The sequence below is a fragment of the Apostichopus japonicus genome, chromosome 9, assembly GCF_037975245.1.
Source record: "Apostichopus japonicus isolate 1M-3 chromosome 9, ASM3797524v1, whole genome shotgun sequence".
Taxonomy (NCBI): domain Eukaryota; kingdom Metazoa; phylum Echinodermata; class Holothuroidea; order Aspidochirotida; family Stichopodidae; genus Apostichopus; species Apostichopus japonicus.
In genome coordinates, this window is record NC_092569.1 from 14589201 (window position 1) to 14610038 (window position 20838).

Consider the following 20838-nt stretch of genomic DNA (forward strand, 5'->3'; position numbering starts at 1 on the left):
ATAATGGTTTGTGCCTGGCTCAATAAGATTAATGTAAAGTTTTTGAGATTGGCAGGAAAGGTTTAAAGATTTCAATAATTAACCATATAAACTCTGTGAGATCCCACTGTAGGTATATGATGATAATTAACCACATAAACTATGGGATCCCACTGAAGGTATATGATGATAATTAACCACATTAACTCTGAGATCCTATTTCATTTTTCTTTTTTAATCTTGTTTTGAAATAGAGGCTTGTTGTTTCATAATCCCTTTAATTGAAATGTACAAAATTCATTCCAATAGTTAAACAACAACAGAAAATGAAACCTAAGAACTAACTTTCCCAGGGGGCACTGTGTGCTCCCTTACATGCCCTCGGTTACATGCCCTAGTTGCTTCACAAGCTGTAAAGTATTTTTTGATATGAAACATTGCAAAAAAGATTATTTTTTTTATTGAGTCTTCTTCACTCCACCTTCCTAGAGCCTCTGGAGATGTATTATTAACCTTATTTCATCGCTTAGATATATGTAACCATGAAAACTATAAATAGAGTGAGCTTATCACTATGTACTAAGATAGCCAATCAGTAAGTGTGTTATAAAAGAGAGGTAACCATGGGAATACACATGATAAAATCACTTGGTAACCATGGCAACCACACAAAAACGAAGCAAAGCAGTTTATCATCTACCACTAGATGCAAAGAGTATAGTTGACTTGATGTTACCAAGAAAAACAATAAATTTAGTCAAATGCTGACTTGAAAAGTAATATGACTTTCAGAGGATCGGGTGATTAATGTTACAACAATCAGAGGCTCTGACAAAAAACTATTCCTCCACTCCGTGAGAAATAATTAACTTAGTCAGGGATAATGGACAAGGTCAAAGATCACAAAAGGAAATGTTGCATCTACAAACAGATAAGCAGGAGAAAATTGGATCTGAATTAGCACTTGTTGGGTGTAAGGCTTTAATATGAAATTCTACTGTAGCTTGAATTCAAAAAGGTTATCCATATAGCTGGTTGCATTTCATCAGAACAATAACATTTCCTACACAGTGTGCATTCCACCAGGAACACTCATATTTTCACTATTAACCAACTTCACCCCATTTTTCATATACAAATTTGTCTCGTGACTGGGTACATCTGCTATGAGCAGAGACTGACCCATGTATTGATATGTCCATGCTGCTGGGAATGGAATAGGTTCGTATTAGATACTGCCAAATTTAACATGAGAGTACTAACAAACATGTTCTTATCAACTCATTCATTTGCAAAATAACTGACACTTCTTATGAGGCACGACAAATGCAATATCCTCCGTTCACAGTTATTGGCTTGTGTCGTCCATATTTCCAATCTAAAACAATGTTTTACTTCAAATTTTATCGAATGCAATAGTTATGTTACATGCGACAGTGTTGTGAAACTGATCCACCCCCTCTCCCTTGCCCCATTGGAGAATGCAATGTAATGAACCCTCCCCTCCCCCCATGCCTCTTCCTTGCCCCATTGCGGAATGCAATGCAATGAATTACAGTACAGTATGCGCCCTATTTTAAAATAAATACAATGATTTAATCATAAAATACAGTTCATAAATACTATAACAAGAGGTAAACCAGCTACCACTATGAGAATTTGTACGTGGAGAAAATTAATGAGGGTTAAATATAAGTTTTGGCATGATTTAACAATGGATAATTGAGGTGGGTGGGGTGGGGTGGGGTGAGGGATGAGGAAGGGAGTAGATGGGACTGAAAAACTGTAAAAAACAAACCAAATGGAGCCACTCTCAATTTTCAAAGAAGATACTAGGGACAACAAGAAAAATAAACTCCATCCGACGTAGTTGAAACATCTATTTGAAGTATTTTACAGCAGAGACCATCAAGAATTTTTCTAGGAATAGCTCCGAGTCTAAGAATGCGATGTGAGCCGCTCGACCGATCAGAGTGTTGGCCGACGTCTGGAGGTTGTGATGGACGTCGTACCTGACCAAGGTTACATGTGGACTTGTAATGATCGGTTCGAGGAGGTTGTTCAGCATCTCCGCATAGATTATACCTGCAGAGTGGTGGTGGGCAAAAATATTTCATGGTCAGTATATCATTTACACAGGTGAAAAGCCCATAGGCTAAAAGGGTTAAAAGCCTTCAACCCATCCCTTGTTTTATTATTATAGTGTTTTAAATATCAAAACAGATTTCCTTTCACATTTATCTTGAGGAATTCTGGAGAGCCGTTAATTCTGACAATGTACTTTCGCGGAGGGGTTCTATTGAAAATTTCTGAGTAAAGTCAGCCAAAAAGAGAGAGTGGAGCTTGCTTCAAGTACATAAGACATCTGTTGTAACACTAATACATGGCCTTAAATTTAGTTTGCAGGACAGTAGTAGTGTCACTGCCATGTATTTAGCATGCTCAAATTGAATAAAACTTTCTCAAATGGAGGCTTAATTGGAGGAAGTTAAGACTCTAAACTGTTCGGCAGACTTTCAAAGATAATCCAACTAGGCGATAACATGTCTTATTATAGAGAGAAGTGTGGCAGTAATTACAGCATGAGTGGCCAATTAGGGCCATTTGCTGATGACCGTTGACCTTATCATCAACACACTCACCATAAATGGATCTATCCTTTGCTGCAGCTTTGCACATTTCGATCCTGGCTGAGTGAACCGGGACGTATCTATCTTGAAGTGAACCCACCAAGAGAACATTTCTAAACATGGCTAGACCTGAAATGAAATGCAAACAAAATAAATAAAAGAGAGTGAACACTCAAAAGGTTAACAAATAAAAATGGTGAAATTGATAGAGCACAAATAAGGTTCACCATTAAATATGGCCATAAAAGTGAACACGCTCAAACAGTTCACCATTAAATACAGTAGAGAGAGTGAACACACACAAGATTCACTTACTGTATATATATATATTATATACACTGATAAGAGTGAACGCACCCACATAGTTCACCACTACATATTGCGATAATAGTGAACAGCTCAAACAGTTCACCATTAAATACAGAACAGAAAGTGAACACACACAAGATTCACTTACTGTATATACATATATATATATATTGATAAGAGTGAATGCACCCACATACTTCACCATTACATATGTTGAAGAGGGTCTTAACATGTACTGCTGCTTGAATGGATAATATTCTTCCATTGTGAGCATTGTGTTGAGAAACGTAACATAAAACTTAGCTACAATGGTTGATAAAGTCAGATCGAGGTGGCCAGCAAGCAAGGTCATATTCTGCCAGTTACCATGGGTTTGTGCTTTTTATTGACTGACCTGGATTTTTACTGAGTTGGTAGAGGAAAGCTTGTCTTGGGTCTGCATGATCTCTCAGAGACAACTGGAGTAGAGAGTTGGATTTCTTCCACTTCTGCATGACCCATAGACCTGGAGATCATGAAAAAAAATCATGAACGAATCAGTATGGCATCGTACACTGAAGCAATAACAAAGAAAGTGTGGAAACAAACTGGTCATGTTCATACTAATCCACACATAATTCATGAATTACATACGGTCCAACTATAAAATGCACAAGATGGCATATAAAAGAGGTCACACTGAGGGTACTGACATGGATGCAATAAAAAGACGAACGTGTTTGTTTAACGGCAAACTTACAAACCAAGGATACCTACAGGGTTTATCAACTTCTTCCACCAAGCAAGCCAGTTATTTACATCTTTGTTAAGAGCTGTATTTAAACTGGTTTCTAACTAAGGGTTTATTCTGACCAAGACAGCCACAGTCACTCATAAATGAATGCCCCTTTAAATATACCTAAGACATACAAGTGTTCTCACTAATTTGTGAGTTAATGATCGTTTAAGTCCTGCTCTGAATAAAGTTGAATCCCCCAAAATGAGTGTGATTTCATTGTTTCATTTACCCTCATAGTCATAACCTTGAAAAGTGCATCAATTGTTCCTGCTGCAAGTTTCACGCAGTATTAAGCTGCTACACTAATTCCTCACTTACTTTGTACATTTTTGTCCTAAAGTTATTCAGTAGGAATAGTGATAAAGCAGAACACAGTGGGTATTTTTCGTTTCACTCACCTGTGTTTACGAGGGCGCTGCTGTTGTACAACTGACCCAGGTGTGGACCTGAGAGAGACAAGAAGGTGTGCAGTTTGCCTAAGAATTGACCCATGGCAGGTTTGGCCAATGCAGCTCGTATGATCAAGTTACCAAGAGAATGGCCGATAAAGCTGAAATCATACAAGATACGAAAACATGATTTGAAAGTGAAAAAGGAGACGGTAGGGTTAGGGGGATTAGACCCAAAGGGGAGAGTGGAGGGGGAGTTGATGATCCAAATTGTAAATCCATCTGTATAAGTTTCAACACATAATCAGTTGCAAGAATTTAAAGCCACCCCCCCCTTCCCTTACTGAAATCACAGATCTGGGCCAGATATAAATATCCAGATCTGCTCCAGATCTGGAATTTATAAATGGCCAGATAAAAAATTGGGCAGATATAACTTGATATAACATGATGTTTGATATGGCCCATATAAAATGTTATCTGGTTAAATTTTATTGCATCCATATCTGGGCAAGATAAAACTTTATCTGGTTGATATAAACAAAAATCCAGATAAACTTTTATATGGGACGTATACAATTTTATATGGTTGAAGTTTATGGCTTCCATATCTGGGCCAGATTAAACTTTATCTGGTTGATATAAAGAAAATCCAGATAAACTTTTATATGGGCCAAACAAAATTTTATCTGTTTAAATTACATGGCCTCCATATCTGGGCCAGATCAAATTGCCTCTGCTTCCCCCAAAGGCATAAATTGCAGACTGATTCAACACGTTTCAATAATTTAAAATGTTTGACTCTACGATTCAATACTGGCCATCCCAACATGAGCATTTTGTGACAAATTTCTGAATAAATTCAATCTCTCCAACATATTGTCTATTTTGGAACCCTTTTAAGCTAGTAAACTTCACAGAATTCAAACACAAAGTTAAACATGTATGACGTTTTAGGATTATATCTGCCACCTCCTTCACAATTTATCCAACCAGAATGTTTTCTGTATTTGTAAGAGGCCATACCTCCCAAACAGGAGAACGACAAACAAAGTCCAGATGTTCTCGGGAGAAAGTTCAATGTGGGACATTTAACAGCAGATCAAAACAAGCACTTCTTGTACAGCCCTTCAGGGATTTTGTTTTGTGGAGGGTGTATGTAGGAGTGTTAGCTCAGTGGTTAACGCCGGTGCCTTCCAATCATAAGGTCCCCGGTTCGAGTCACTCCAAGATTAATGTATGTCGTCCAGTTACAGAGTTGTTTACAATTAACAATTCATAATCATGGACGTTAAATATGAATCTAAGAGACTGACTTCGGTCAGCTTACAGCTTTGATTAGCCAATGAGGCTTCTTCGCGAGTTCCTGCTTGCAGGAGGATCTCAAATACATACTATAAAGAAGACTGTGTTGATACTGACCTGACTTTCTTCGGTCTCAACTTGAGCAGCTCTACGTAATAAATAATCTCTTGGACGAGCCTGTCTGTCATCCTGTCAAAGTCCGCGAAGGTGTCATCCTTGCGACAAGAAAGAGGATGTAAAACATTATCATATAAAGACAAATACTGAACCCCCGTGAAAGAAAGAGGTAACTACCTAATAAAAAAGCATTCCCGGGTGTGTTTTTAGTGTTTCTAGAGGATGGAGTGTACAATCAGTGGCAGAGCGTCCATACAGTCAGGGGGCGGATTCCCCCCCCCCCCCCCCCCGACAGACTCAAATGGACTTCTGGCGCCCTTTTCAGCTTTTTACCACTTTTTACTTATTCGCGATTATTGCCTTTTTCACTGCGCTCTCATCTACCTATTGACATTTGTCACATTTTCTTGGCGATGACACCTATATATTCTTTGTTTATCTGCAAATTAGCAAGGCCTGGAAAGGGTCATTTCCGGCGATCTAGGGAGTATCTTTCTCAAAAAAATTCTGTCCGCTTAGATAGTGTCGAAAGCACCTCTACAGACCATTCTCGCCCCCCCCCCTGACAATACCCCTAGCTCTGTCACTGTGTACAATGGAATGACATCTCATGTTTCACATTGTATAAGACAGAGAGGAAAAAAGGTTGCAGAGCATCTTTGACGAGGGGGCAAATAGGATGAACGGATCTAGAAAATTGGGAAGCAATACTTTTTAGGACATTCTTATCATTTTACGGGCAGATGTTTTCAGGATCTTTTTTTTCTGGTCGTCTCTCGGAAGAATCAGGTAATACTTTTCGGAATGTCCAAACAGCAAATTTGGTTCTTTGAAACAATGTAGTAAAATAACAATGAGAGACCAATATATACACTGTAACAGAGATGTGTTAGACTTTGGTGAAGGAAACTCCCCTTCGGTTGTATCATAAGCCTAGGCTACCACTATTTTTGTTTGATTTCAGTATCTCCAAACGGATGGAGGATGATAAGAATTAAATCATTTGGTATTTAGTTACGATGCAATATCTGAAGCCAAACAAGTAGTTGTCTGTCTAGAAGACCTCCAAAGCTGATTTTGGTTGTCAGAACAGAAATTTTGATGACCATTACAAATTTGCCCTGGTTTGGGGACAAAATAGTTTTTGGGAATATAGAAGATATTTTAATATAAATATAACAAATGTACGTTGTTTAGAGTCTGTTTCATGTTAAATCGATGGAAAGAAAATATTTATACACATTTAAGCTACAGTATCATGGTTGCTTATCACCCAATAGCCAGGATTTACAACTTTTTTTGATATTCAGCTACACAAACTTCCCCAAAATGCCTTGAAAATGATCTTGAATTGACAACATAGTTTCTGAACAAGTACTCCCCACATCCAAAGCAGTTCAGCTGCTAGTCACACTCATTATTACTAACATTTATGGCTAGGTTGGGGAATGGGGGGGGGGGAGGATGGGAGGGTGGACAGCCAAGAAGGCTTTGGAAGCTTTCACTTCAAAATTGTTTGACAATATCCCAGTCAAAGTGTGAAATGATATTTGATACCTGGTTACTCTCCGACATTAAGAACTCAAATTGTTCTTCGGGAAGGCCCATTTCGATGTACATCTTCAAAAGTCGGAGGTCCGCTCTGTTACCGTCCAGGCCGTGTACGCATACCACTAGATGGACCTCCGTTCCCTGTGGAACAGTCTCTGACTGGTCTGTGTGGATCTGAGGTGGAGTTGGTATGCTAAAGTAAGGGTGAACTGCAGCAAAGGAACCAAGGTCACTATAGAGGTGCAAACAACCCCCCAAGTGCTGGCAGAATTCTTTCTTAGCTGTCAGGTACCTGTTGGTGAGGAAAAGATAAGTTTCAACCATTTGTGGGGGTGGGGGAGAAGAAGGGGGAGGGGGGAAATGGTCACAAAACAGCAAAATAAGAACTGTTTGTGCATAATCCAATATTTGGTAACCTAGCGACACACCATACACCATCCCATCACTCCTCTCTTCCAAGTTCAGTTTACTACCTCGTTACTAAATAGTTCATCCTCTAATCCCGAGCCCCCAGGACCCCCCTTCTACCCCCTCCCCTCCCTACTTCATGTTTCACAAACACTGCACCTCATCATTCAGTGTAACTTGTGTTAAGAGATGTGTTTGGCACATAGCCAGACAGTTGAGGGATTAAGGTAAATAGATGCAGCTACATTGGAATTAATAACAGCTATATGTCACAAAAGACTGAATGCAAATTTACCCTCTACTTGGAAATTTGTTTTAGCATGTTCTATCCCAAATCCTACAGATTGGGATTCAAAATCCTTCCTACCCCTCAGCTTGCCCCATCCTGCCCCCACCCCTCCTATACCCCAGTGATGGAGTAAACCAAATGATTGTGTTTCCAACATGTCTTCTTGCCCCAGGGAGATCAACTAAGTCACATGACATAAGTCATCATCACATCATCATCACATGACATAAGTCACATGATATGGAAACAGAAACAGCTTCTGTCATGACATACTGATCTGAGGTGTCATAGTGATAATCTGCTACCGGAGGAACGTGTTTATTGGCCTTCACTAATACTTGATCTTTGCCTCAAATAGTTTTAAATGATAGACTCTCTCCAGGTACTAAACATCTGCTTTAAAATCAATACAAACAAGGCCATGAAACAACCATGTTCTCTCCGTGTTTTCAGACATCACAAACACACAACCATCTGTTGTAGCTTTTATAAAACCGGAAAAAAAAGACAAGAAAGATAAATAATACAAAACTAACTGAGCTCTTGCGACTTGCCCGCTGCGTCCATCCTCGCTGCTTTCCGAAGATTTGGGCGTGTGGCCTCCTGTAGCTTGGACGCTGGACATGGAGGTACTCGCCGACGATTCGTACGGTAAGACTGGTCTGATGAGGCAGGGCTCGACGGAGAAAGAACTATTTGGAGAGGCGGAGGAGTTCATGAAGGAGAAGCAACCCGTACAAGACGATAGGACTGACGGAGAGGTGGAATTCTGTCGGTGGGAGGAAGATGGCCGGGACTGCTTAGAGTCGCTCTTGCGATTCAGTTGCCAATGGTGACCGAGTTCGCTGATTTTGTCGTCACCGGTTGTGAGGTGACTGACCTCGTCCAAAGGAACGGTGTCTTGCCTTTCATAAACTATCCTCCCACCCGCACCTCCTTGTTGCTGGTTGCTCCCCTCTCCGTCGAAGGGAACGCCCAGAGGGTCACTTTCTGTCCGATCTGAATCAACCGCTGCCACTGCTCTCCCAGCTTCCAATAGCTCTCTTTCGTCAGTCAGCCCTAGTCTTTGGTCCAACTGGTTCGATATGTCATCTACCTCCGGTTCCTCGAAGTACCCGTTTTGTATCCTCTCCAGGCTATCGCTGCTACCCCCGCCCACCTCCGAATCCGGGCTAGCGTCGACCACTACCGATATGTCCTCCGTACCTAAGGATCTTTCCTTTCCGGTTACTTCTTCTTTTTTGTTCCCATTCCCTGAGTTGGCGATACTTGGCTCAAAGCCGTTACAATAATGTTCACCCTTGGAGTGCAGTCCCCCATCACTTGACCTCCAACCCATTGCCTTATTCTTCCCTCCACTTATTGCACCGACCCCGTCACCGTCTTTGACACCGAAGGTCTTATCTTTGGTCTCCCTGGCTCCAGGGACACCCATTGCACCGTTCAAAGAATCTCGAGATGGAGGAGGATACAGTCCCTCCTCGGATATTGCACTCTTAATGCCACCCTCCTTATCTCCGTCTCGCCTCCTATAATCTTTGGCTAGTAAGACGCTGGAAGGTATCGACGGCAGTGACGTAGAAGCCGTCACGCGGTCCGCCACGCTCTCCCTCTCCTCGTCCAACGAATAATTCCTCTGTTTGATCTGGTCGATTCTGGGATTGCCGGTGACCTGGTAACACGAGGTGTCCCGTGGTTGCCTCCGATTGACTTTGCTTCTCTTTAAGAACTCCGGTCGTATGTGCTTGATGGAACTGATGGGCGTGTACTTCACCTTCCTCTTGCTCCCTTTCCTCTTGGACTTCTTGCCCTTGTGACCCTTGACATTGTTGCCGCCGTGGTGACAAGAGTGCGAATCGGACTCCTCCTCGTTGGTCGAGAGTTGGGCTGACGTCGAGGAAGCCTCTGTGTTGCTGTCTGTTCCATTCAGTTCGTGGTCTGTGGAGACATAATCGTGTTTTGGGGATCAGAGTTTCCGTTCTCTCCGGACCAATACGACTACAATACCTGGAGAATACCGCCGTAATTTGTAAACAAAGATTTAAGTTAAATAAAAAAATCTACTGACAATAGCTGGTGTGGGCACGTCTGATCAAACCTTTTTCCATGGGAATAATATTTCCCTTAACTTTCTGTTTATCTAAATACAACTGAAGGGATTTCCTTAAAACATAAATTGAGGGTGGGCACAAATTGATCTTGTGAGCCAAAAGTGGAATTAAGTATCTAATCCCTTGGCCACAACACTTAGCATGACCACAACAATTGGAAGTCTTACATTTATCTTGTGATTCATGATCAGAAGGATCTACACAAGCGGTGACTGTCTGTTATGGTGCAGTATTGTAAGTAGACGTTAAGTTCCTAAAATTTCATGTTCTTTCTGTTCCGTCATTTAGTGAATTCATTTTTCAATTGATTTATGGTTGGATAAAACATTGCTGCAATTTTATCTGGTCTGCAGGCCATCTTAATAGGCTTATGATGTATTTATGGACCACCAGAATACTTGAGTGTGGGCAGGATTTTGCTTATCTGTTATACATACATTTTACAAGTCTTTAAAACAGTGTATAAATGGAGCATTTCTGAAAATCCATCAAAATTTCCATATGCGGCAGATTTTGTTTTCCTTTTATTCCTATCACACAGCCAGTTTTCTTGCTAAACATATCAAAACCATTAAATTTTGAATTTTTTAGATAATTTTAAACTTAAAGAGACCAAGATTGGTGTAGCATTTCCATATACCATAGATTTCAGATGCATGCAAAAACACACAAAACAACAGTGTAAGCTTTTAGACCTTACCGACAGGTGTCGTAGCATTGTACGAAAAGACGTCCTCGAATATGACCGGTATCTCGTTAGGGATCCCATCAAGCTCTGTGCAAGATATTGGTAATGGTTGGATGCTGTTGCAGTACGTGGACGTCCTGTAGGTGTGGGTTACATGGGTGTAATCTTGTGGGGTGAAGTGAGACTGCGTGATTAGCTCCATGGGGGAATGATTACTGTGAAAGAAGCCCTCTGCGAATCGGTGCATCTGTTTCAAGATCGAGGGAAAGGTTTATCACCACACAATCATGAATACCTCGTTAATAATTAATTATTATTGTGCTGGTAGAAGTAGTCCAAAATAACGCAGATTAGAAAAATGGCTTGTGGCCTTTAAAAGGTCAGACCTAGTTTCATTTCATTTATTAAAACCAGTCTAAATAGCAAATACTTATGAAAAGAAGACCTATCAAATATCAAAATGAAAGCAACATGTGATATTCTCGAATGTATACTGTCTTGCTGTACTTTGATGAACAAACAGGAGAGCAACAACGAACGGCATTTTCCTTAAGTGAATAGGTGATTAAGCTAACATGCCGGCATACAATTGTGTTAGCTTACATGATTTTACAAAGAAGTGATTCTGTTGAAAAGCAGACTAGGGTTGTTTAGTAAATCATACTAGTGCAAGGTATACAACCAATTAAAGTTACCATATCAGGTAGAAGCAGGAACTTTCATTAATGCTGTAGTAACAATGCACATTAAGTACCTCTGGTGTAAAGTGGACACTTCTGTTAACGCCCAAATTTTGCACAAGTTATTACGTCAGGTGTCAGTGGGCACTGTCACCAATGGGATACATCCCGACCTTACATGAATGAGCCTCCTCTTTATTCTTTGATGTGTTACAGATACGTAATGGAGAAGCATGACGAAGAATTCATCTCAAAAATCTCTTACACCTCCTCACATCTCTTCCAAAAACTACAAACATCTTCAAGATGAAGTGATCGACATCTTTGCTACAACCTTGAGAAACTTCCCCTACCCCATCAACCTATGCCCCTACCCTTCCCATATCTTAGATTCATATTTAACGTCCATGATTATGAATTGGCAATTGTCAACAACTCTGTAACTGGAAGACATACATTAATCTTGGAGTGACTTAACGCCGGTGTCTTTGCATCATAAGGTCCCGAGTTCGAGTCACTCCAAGATTAATGTATGTCGTCTAGTTACAGAGTTGTTGACAATTGACAATTCATAATCATGGATGTTAAATATGAATCTAAGAGACAGACCTCGGTCAGCTTGCGCCTTTGATAAGCCAATGAGGCTTCTTTGGGAGTTCCTGCTTGCAGGAGGACCTAAAATACATACATATTTTTTATTTCCTTGGTAGATTTCCAAAGTTTCCAAAGTTTGGATATTTAGGCATCGTGTCAAACATAAAAAGCTGCAGCAGCTGCAAGACCGCTACAGCAAGGTTGCATCAATATCACACAATAGCAATTATCTCTTCAGATGTCTCAGCACAACACAAAAGATTACAGCTGTAGCCACCTCTACTTGTGTGCCCTACATTTAACACAGTGCCTTACAAGAAATAATATCTTCACAGTACTTTAACATTTTACTAAAATTATATACTTTATATATTATATATTATTTAATAATTACAATAAGTACAATGGAAACTGACCCTCTGCTGGTGATATTGCTGTCTGAGGTATAAAACGACTCTCTGATTCTGTCCAAAGAATTCAATGAACTGGGTCCATAGGAGACAGACTTCCCCAGATAACTGGGCCATGGAAGTATTGACGGCTTCAACGATATCATCAGAGTTAATCAAACCCTGCGAGGTCAGATGAACAGATGATGCACGGGTGTGAATGATGTCGGAGAGAACACCAGAGAATAAAAACTGATGTTAGCTTTACATAATTAACATGAAGAGAGGTGTGAAGTGCTTTCATTCCGAGAAGAGTGAGGTTTAAGAAGCTTTATACTAAGAGAGCTGTCTCTAAATGATTATGGCAGCCATTTCCAGGGACCTAAATGAGTTAATCGAGGTTCCTTTAAAATGAGAAGTTTGCATCTTAAATTTTTAAAGAAAAGTACTGACTTTTACCTTTCCACCCACCCAACCAATATTGTAATTTCACTCCCCGGATAAAAGTCACATTTCAAAGAATAATAAATCTTTGGTGTGTGATAAACATTACAGCAGACACCAAAAAATTAACAAGAAGGTAAAATACAATCTGTATAAAATTAAGTCATTTCTGGAAAACTACAACATTCTTTACAATTTTTAAGGAAATGCTGCTTGGAAGGTTTCGAAAGGCTCCAAATTGGTTTCTTAAAATAATTGAGGAACTTAAAAGAAGAACATACCCTGATGATTTCACACATTATATCCAACCTCGCAGTGGTGTTTGTGGACTCTGGAGAAGACAATGAATGTAGCAAGGGTAGTAATGTGAGTACAATGTTAACATACAGAAACAGTACTAGGAAAACTATACTAGGTGGATAGTTAGAGTGAATCTGAGGAATGTGGATAGGTAAAGAGGGAGGATTGGAGGGAGGTGAGGGGGGAGGGGGGGTGAGGGGAAGAGGTTGAATTTTCCAATATTCTCTAGGTGTTTGATAACCAGAAAACATTGATGCATACACCACTGTTGTATTTTAGATTAACCAGGGTCAAAAGGAATCTTGGAAGAGGTCAGCTGGCAGTGACCTGGAATTGGATCCAGCAAGGATACAGTGCTAGGATGTTTATCAATCTGTGGGCCGGGTGGATGGGGTACTGTAGGTGGAATGGTAAAGGAAGGGAGGGGGAGGGGAAACCAGAAGAAGTAAAATCTTGAGCATTACAAGAGATCCACCAGATAAAGTTCAATAGAACACAGAAGAACATCTGAATATTTCTAATTGACTGAACACTTACGCATTCAAAGAAAGTGTTACAAAAATGTTTTGCGTTGCTAATTCGCTTTTGAGCCTAACTCATATCGAGTTGGGAAAAAAAGTGTTAGGGTGCAACAGAATCTTCACAAATCAAGTGTAATAACTAATTGTTGGTTACTAAATCCCCTTTTTATAGATGGGGGGGGGGGAAAAAAACTAGGAGGAAGTCCAAGTTTGATCATTTGCATATTTATTTAAAAAAATGTTAACCATATGTTAGGTTTTGGTAATATTGCTGTAAACTTAGCAATCAAAGAAGAGAGAAAAAAAAAATACTTTGAATATTTTCCTGTTCATACAGTATGACACAGTAATAGGTCAACATTAGAGGAAACCTCTGCTACATTGTTCCATAGATTACAGCATTCCATTCTTTCCCAGTTTTGAATATGACACATGGAAGAGAACCATCAACAAAAAATCTCCCATAGGGAATCGTACAGAGAAATCTCTCGTACAGTTTCAAATATCAAAACGATTTTTTTAAATCTTTTTTTCCCATTTGAAACTCCAGAAAACCATGCAAGACGTCCCAAAAATGACAATTTAATTCCTCCGTACCAATTTTAAATTCTTCCGACTGAGATGTCAATGGCATTAACTCCTGAAATTTCTGACTCAGAGAATGTCTCCGTGTGAGTAAAATGGAAGCCATAGTTCTATAGATTTGGTACGCCTGACCAAGCTGAGCACCGGCAATTTGAATCTCATCTGGCTGTGTAAACAAGAAGAAGAAGCGAATAAGTACAATGATGGAGAAAAATGATTTCATTCTTAAAGCGATATTCTGGGAGTGATTCTTTAATCGAAACTTTCTGTTTGGCAGGGCAATTTACTGGAATGTTTGCATCCACACTGCAGCATACAGAAGGGATGTATCGGGACGAGAATATCTAGTAAATAAGAATTACCGAAGAATCTTAAGTCTAATTTATTTGTCTGAATCTTGCTATCCCTCTTACAAAATATTGTCTTTTAGATCTTAAGTTCTGTATAATGATTCCTTCCCTTTTTTTCTTCTGACTGATAAGGGAGTGTCTTTTCAAAATGACTATTTTGTATAAGCTTTATGAAAGTCATATTTTTGTTGTTATTATTGTTATTATTATTATTATTATCATTTTTATCATTATTATTACTATTATAATTAATATTATTAAATAGTATTATTATTATTATTATTATTATAGAGTAGATTCACTGAATGAATCTATCAACTAATACTACTATGTGGTTACCAGCACTTGAATGCTACTATTAAACTATCACAAATGTTATCAACTGTAAGCTACTGGCGACATCTTGCTAGATACACTTTTCAACATGCATGGGTTTTATAGCAGGTAACTAACATTTCTTCTAATGGAGGGCGTTACTGTACCACCATAAAATAGCAATTTGAATTCAAAAGTACAGCTGTGAGGTCTGTGCAGCAAAGTATGCAAACAATGTAATTAACGCGCCGTGCATCAGAGCGCATGGAAAAGTGCATATCAATCAAACCAAACCATTAGGGACAAAACAAGCTTTCCATTATTAGATCTTAACTTTCAATTTGCATATATTAGTAACTGTAGAATTTGCAAGGAATAGCAGATGTCATGCAAGCATTGGAATATGTGACTTCCATGTCTCCAAACTCACCCTAGACAGTTCACAGACTTTAGTTCTAGCTGACCAAAAATTGCCACAAAACTGTTTTTTTTTCAAAAGGCAACTGTCTTCAACGTGGAATTGGTTTATTTCTGTGTAATTTGTATGTTTTTTATGGCAATTTAATGTAAAAATACAGCTTTAAGTTTGTGCAAACACCTTGACAAGCAACCGGATCTCATTAACACGCTGTCCATCAGAGCACATTGAAATGTGCAATTTAACTCAAACCAAACCTCCAGAAACAAGTTTAAAAGCTTTCTATTATTAGACCTAAAGTTTCAATTTGCATACTAGTTATAAACAATCTCATAAATTTTGGTCAAAATTACTTTTAGCCAAAAAAAAGAAAAAAATAACTACATCCTCTGTACAAAAACCTAGAAATTTCTGCATTGCATAAAAATTTCCCGTATTTTTGGCATACAGTAGAAGTCTGCTTTAAAGAGAAATAAACCAGATTTATTACTATTTTACACTGAAGAGATTGAATTGAAATGAATTGAATGAACCTGGAAAGCTAGCGGCAAGCTCATTTAATACATGGATGCACTTATAATTAACCATTTTATCTATGATATCAAAATGAATGGAAAATCTGGAACAACTTTCCTTATACTGCTGAGTCAAGGACTGTCAAATGTTCAATAAAGATTCCACTTCACATTCAAATATTTTTATGATGATTGTGTACGTAATTATTGTGAAACTTTAGAAGTTCGTAGCTTTACTAGACTAACTAAGCCATCTTGAAGAGAGAGTCTGCATATATTTGAAATTTTTTAATTTTCTTTAAAGAGATGTATATTATGAAAGAAATAACAAGTTGGTATATATATGGACAGAGGATGTGTGCTGACAATTGTTTGCTTTTGTCTAATTTTGTTAAACGTCTGCCAATCATTCTAGTATCAATCTCTCGACATCTTACAGTAAAGTGCTGTTGCTGTGTGTAGACAGGTCAGCAAGCACTATTAGGTACTGCTACGGTATGCAGAACTTACACTGGCTTTGGCAGCAACAGGAGGTGGCTTCATATCCCCAAAGAGGACGCTCTCCATGGTGGGTATCTCGGTCGGCTGCCGAGAAGGTGATAGATTATTTGCAGACAATTTCCCAATCCAACCAGACTTGGGAGGCTTTGGAGGACTAAAGGGAGCAGAAGGAAATATAAATTAATACCGACATGTTATTTTAATAACCATTGACGAAAAACTAATGTACTGTACATAGCCTACTAATGTAGTTAGTCAAAGAGTACCACATCACTGACGAAAGATAGTCTGATCATTTTAATGGTAGATTGAGAAGACAGAGCATAGGACAGAGGGCAGTAATATCAGGTGTGTGGACACTCGGTCCCAGACAGCAATTAAATTAGATTAACATGTAAAAGGGTATCAACAGCCAGGTGGGACCCCTGGAACAATTATGTCACCAGGAACCCTCTCTGTAGTCTTCATTTTCACCTACAGTAAGTGTATTATAAAAATAACATCCTTTTTTATTCCACATTTCCAAAAAACCCTTAATTCATCCCTGACCCCAGGGGATGTAGCCCCCTCTGAACCCCCTCTTGTCAGGATTGACACATGTGTATTACATCAATGTGGACATGACATATCAGTGGTGAGAACCAGCGAAAGGAAATCATTAAGTAGTTTGATGGTACCAAACTTCAGGTAAGGCTGCCCTACTCGTGTGCAAAATGTTTCAGACTTTGACCTCTGTTGACCCCAAATGACCACTTCACAGAATATAATAAGCTTCTTGTACTCAATGAGACGGATCCACACACCAAGTATGTTCAGTTAATCCACTATTAACTACTTGTGTTACAGTGTTTAAACGCAAGTGTCACATACAAACACACACTCACACCCAGATGCCATCCTATCCTTTTGACCCTGGTAAGTAATAAAAAAAAGAAACCAGTGGAAGAAAATAATCAATCTCTCGTCAGATAATTGCAGATACAGTAATGACCGGTAGTAAAAAGGAGGCCTGATAAAGTACCACCTACCTGAAAGTGGCGTGATGCAAGCCGAGTAGCGTCCCATGTATCGTCATGGTTAACGTGGAGAGATGAAAGTAATCAAAGAGGAGTGGAATGTGAGAATGGATTGCTTGAGAAGAGTCAAGATGGAGCTGAACTGTCCTGGTGCTGATGAGGTCCAACATTTCTGCGCATGATGGACTAGACAAAAACAAAATAAATAAAATAAAGTAGCCCAATAAAATATACATGTATATATATGAGGATACAGGGTTTATTAATATCTTAAGTGGATTGGTTAGAGATGTATTGAGAGTTCAACAATGTTGATTGAAAGAAACATGTCTTCAATTATGATGTTAAATTTAAAAAGAAAAAAAAATATGGTCTTGTTTACGTCATTGATGCTCCTTGCCGATCAATAAAGTAGGACGAATATACAAATTATTGTTCTTCAAAGAAATGAACTAAATTGAATCTATTGCCAAAACTTGAATGAGCAAGGAAACTCTTTGCTAATGATGAGGGGGAGGGAACGATGTTTGGGGGGGGGATAAACCTGTGACCTCAGGATGAAAAGCCCAGCAACTGTATGGTCTCCCAATTGAGGAAACTTGAATCCAATTTCAGCACATAAAACTTTATGTCTGTCATCGTCTGATCTATAGAAGTACACTACATGAAAAATGACAATTAGAAAACTTGATATTTTAGCATGTTAAAAGAATAGTTCATACTTAAGTTTTCCATGTTTATTGTTATTTATCATTGTTTACCATAAATATGAAAAACACTCTGAACTGTTCAAAGTATTAAAATTACTTTAGACTGTGTTATAAATTATGATATTATGACATTTGAAGAGAAAAATTGTAAGCGCTAAGAATTTTTAACCTACGGTAGAACAGTCACAGTGCCCTACATCCTACTGTACTTAATACTTATGACCACCAGTGAAAGCCAAGTTACTGTACATGTTGTATGTCGTCAAGGTAAATGGCAGGGAAGGTATTTCAAAGAGTGTTAACAACCCGAGTACAATAGGAGAAAAACAAAACTATCTGGAGAATATCTACTCACGGATCTTCGCTAGTCCTGAAGTGAAGATCAATTTGCATGTGAAGCTCAGCATCTGCTAGACACTCTAAAATCTATATATAGAAGTGGAAAAATGGAGGGGAAAAGAGGGGGGGGGGGGGGAAAAAGTGGAATTAGCAGGTGTTCAGTAAAGGCCTTCAGAATGGTAAATTCAGAAGGAAGAGGAAGGAAGTGGGTGACTGAAAGAAATGTTTTTCCCAGAATCCAGAAATGTTTTCTTGAGATATTTGTCAAGAAAATGGTATAAAGATAAGTTACACAAAGCTATATTGTACATTGCAACTACTGTGTATAGTGGAGGCTGCACCTACACACAGTGTATAGCTGCTGCAATTCACTGCAACCACATCTTTAAACCACTGACAATTTAAGGTCAAACTCAAATCTGCCCAAATGCCCCCAAAATAGGACTTTCCAGAGTTAAAAGGTTACTAGTTCAATCTAGACACTATAGAGAGAGAGAGAGGTACTGATGAGGTTGCGAGGAGACAGGTAAGCATGGGGTGTAGTAAATTCTTAATAATCAATAATCTCATAGCTGTTCTGATGATACAGACTTTGTAAAATGAATCAGGTACCAACACATAAATGATACTGTCTGCACTTTTTAAGCAAGGAAGTCAAGTAAAATATACACATAGTTTAACCAGGCCATGATACACGTCTGTTACCTATAACATCTATAGCCATTAAAAAATCCAAAATAATATAAGAAATATATATCCAAAATATATTTAAAAAAAATTTACCTTTTTACTGTCGACAAGTACGTACACCTTGAAGATGAAGAAATCGCCGATCTCCACCTCTTCATTTTTATACAGAATTTGAATAGTCTTTGAAATTCCAGTCCTTTCTTGAATCACGGCAGGGTAGGCGTATTCTTGATCTACAGGTATGAAAGGAAATACTGTATGGTGGAGAATCTCCTTGGTAACCTTTCAAAACATTTAACCACCATTTATAGGCGATGAGCAAAGTTCCATGAAAGTCAGAAAGCTACATGTAATCAAAATCTTTTTCTATTATGGAGATATCATGATGAAAGACTAAAAGCTTAAATATGACATTATTAACAGAACTGCTAAAGCACTACAATTTTTAAATTTAAGGAAATCTACAAAGTTCTGTGTTCTCAAAATGTTATCCCCATCTTTTCAAAAGTCTGTCAAAGTTCTACAACCTGGGTTAACAGTCACAATGATGTAAATTAGTTGGCTAGAAGCACAGAGCCAATGTTTCTTCCCTTGTGTTAAACATGGGGGAGAGGGGAGGGGGTGCTTTCCAGTTGGCTATATAAACCCTGTCCACAATGATACAGCATCTCAAGGAGTGCATGCATGTGATTGAGTCACTGAATTTGATAAATTGTATAAAAAAAACATATAAAAAAGCATTTGTAGTTCTAAAATAATTTGACTTTGTTGATTTTCAATTTAATAACACAGTCCTTAATGAGATGATGTATGATGGACCATTTGGATACAGCTGGTGTTGTATATAAGTGTCTCGCACAGAAGGTACTGAGAACTGGACTCTAGCAGATGAAAGTTCAATCTACAGTAGAAACACATGTTGTAGACTTCCACATGGTAGATAATTCAGAATGAAGAGGGCAGTATTACAGTAACTCCAATGAGAGTCATTCAAGGCGTAGAGCAAGGATGTTACACTGTACAAACAGTTCAAGCAACTTTGCCTGAGGGATGAACTATGTGTGAATGGTCAATGCACTTAGTAACATTCTGTACCCATTCTGCCCCCACCCCCCCTCGGCCCTTTAGTACCAATTAGTGTGGTGGTCACGATGAATTAAAGGGCACATTAAAAACCCATCACAAAACTGTTTTAACAAAGCATGTATCAAAAATCCATTACAGTACAACCCAAAAGAGTGTTCATGGTAGTATTAGCTGTGCATTATATGTAAACTGTGGCAGGTCAATAAACTTGCCATGAGTTGGCTAGAATTCCTCAGTGCTGTTTGTCACTATGGTGATGTCAACAGACCGATGTAGTTAAACTGCTCATCACAGAATCCCACGCTTGATTATATTTGATTACATGACAATAATAATTTGAGGATGGAACACTCATGGAATACCTAGAGCTTTCCTCTTATACTTGGTAACACATAGACTGTATTAAATATGTACAGTGTATGGTACTTCATTATTCATTAATAACACTGATTTGCAATCTTATTAAAAGGATGGCTGTAATTAAAAAAAAAAATGGCAGTTTGGGCATAATTACTACTGTGTTTAAAATAACATTAAATATTACACACAAAAATCATTACAAACGAAACAGGAAAATAAAATTATTGTTAATTGACATCTGTGGGTGCAAAATGTCAATTGCACATGTACTTTGCAACTTACTGAACTTAACAGCCGTTGGAAAGTACGAACACAAGACCACAACTTAAATAAAATATGATTAGAACTACCTGTATATTAACAAATTTGAGATATGTATGCTATATAATCAGAATTGGAACTTTAGCATTTTGTTTCATTGTATTAGTTCATGCAGTCTGTCCCTTAAAAAAAACTGTGGCAAGAGCTCTC

The 20838-nt window shown here is 38.6% G+C and overlaps 1 protein-coding gene across 2 annotated transcripts in view; it reads right to left on the minus strand.

Annotated features, from left to right (window-relative positions):
- Positions 1 to 1701: 1701 nt before the first annotated feature.
- The window catches only part of LOC139973257 (protein FAM135A-like), a 38624-nt gene continuing 19487 nt past the window's right edge, over positions 1702 to 20838 (minus strand). The window contains exons 4-18 of one of the 2 annotated variants that reach the window (XM_071979808.1): positions 19015 to 19154; positions 18248 to 18318; positions 17195 to 17368; positions 16176 to 16320; positions 14080 to 14233; positions 12943 to 12992; positions 12245 to 12400; positions 10567 to 10801; positions 8310 to 9693; positions 7065 to 7350; positions 5508 to 5605; positions 4095 to 4246; positions 3313 to 3423; positions 2622 to 2738; positions 1702 to 2064 (exon numbers count right to left, since the gene is read on the minus strand). In XM_071979808.1, the coding sequence (XP_071835909.1) occupies positions 1859 to 2064; positions 2622 to 2738; positions 3313 to 3423; positions 4095 to 4246; positions 5508 to 5605; positions 7065 to 7350; positions 8310 to 9693; positions 10567 to 10801; positions 12245 to 12400; positions 12943 to 12992; positions 14080 to 14233; positions 16176 to 16320; positions 17195 to 17368; positions 18248 to 18318; positions 19015 to 19154 (3479 nt within the window). In that variant the 3' untranslated portion in view covers positions 1702 to 1858. Of the gene's footprint in view, positions 2065 to 2621; positions 2739 to 3312; positions 3424 to 4094; positions 4247 to 5507; positions 5606 to 7064; positions 7351 to 8291; positions 9694 to 10566; positions 10802 to 12244; positions 12401 to 12942; positions 12993 to 14079; positions 14234 to 16175; positions 16321 to 17194; positions 17369 to 18247; positions 18319 to 19014; positions 19155 to 20838 lie in introns of both variants that reach the window. The other variant, XM_071979807.1, reaches the window with a different exon arrangement.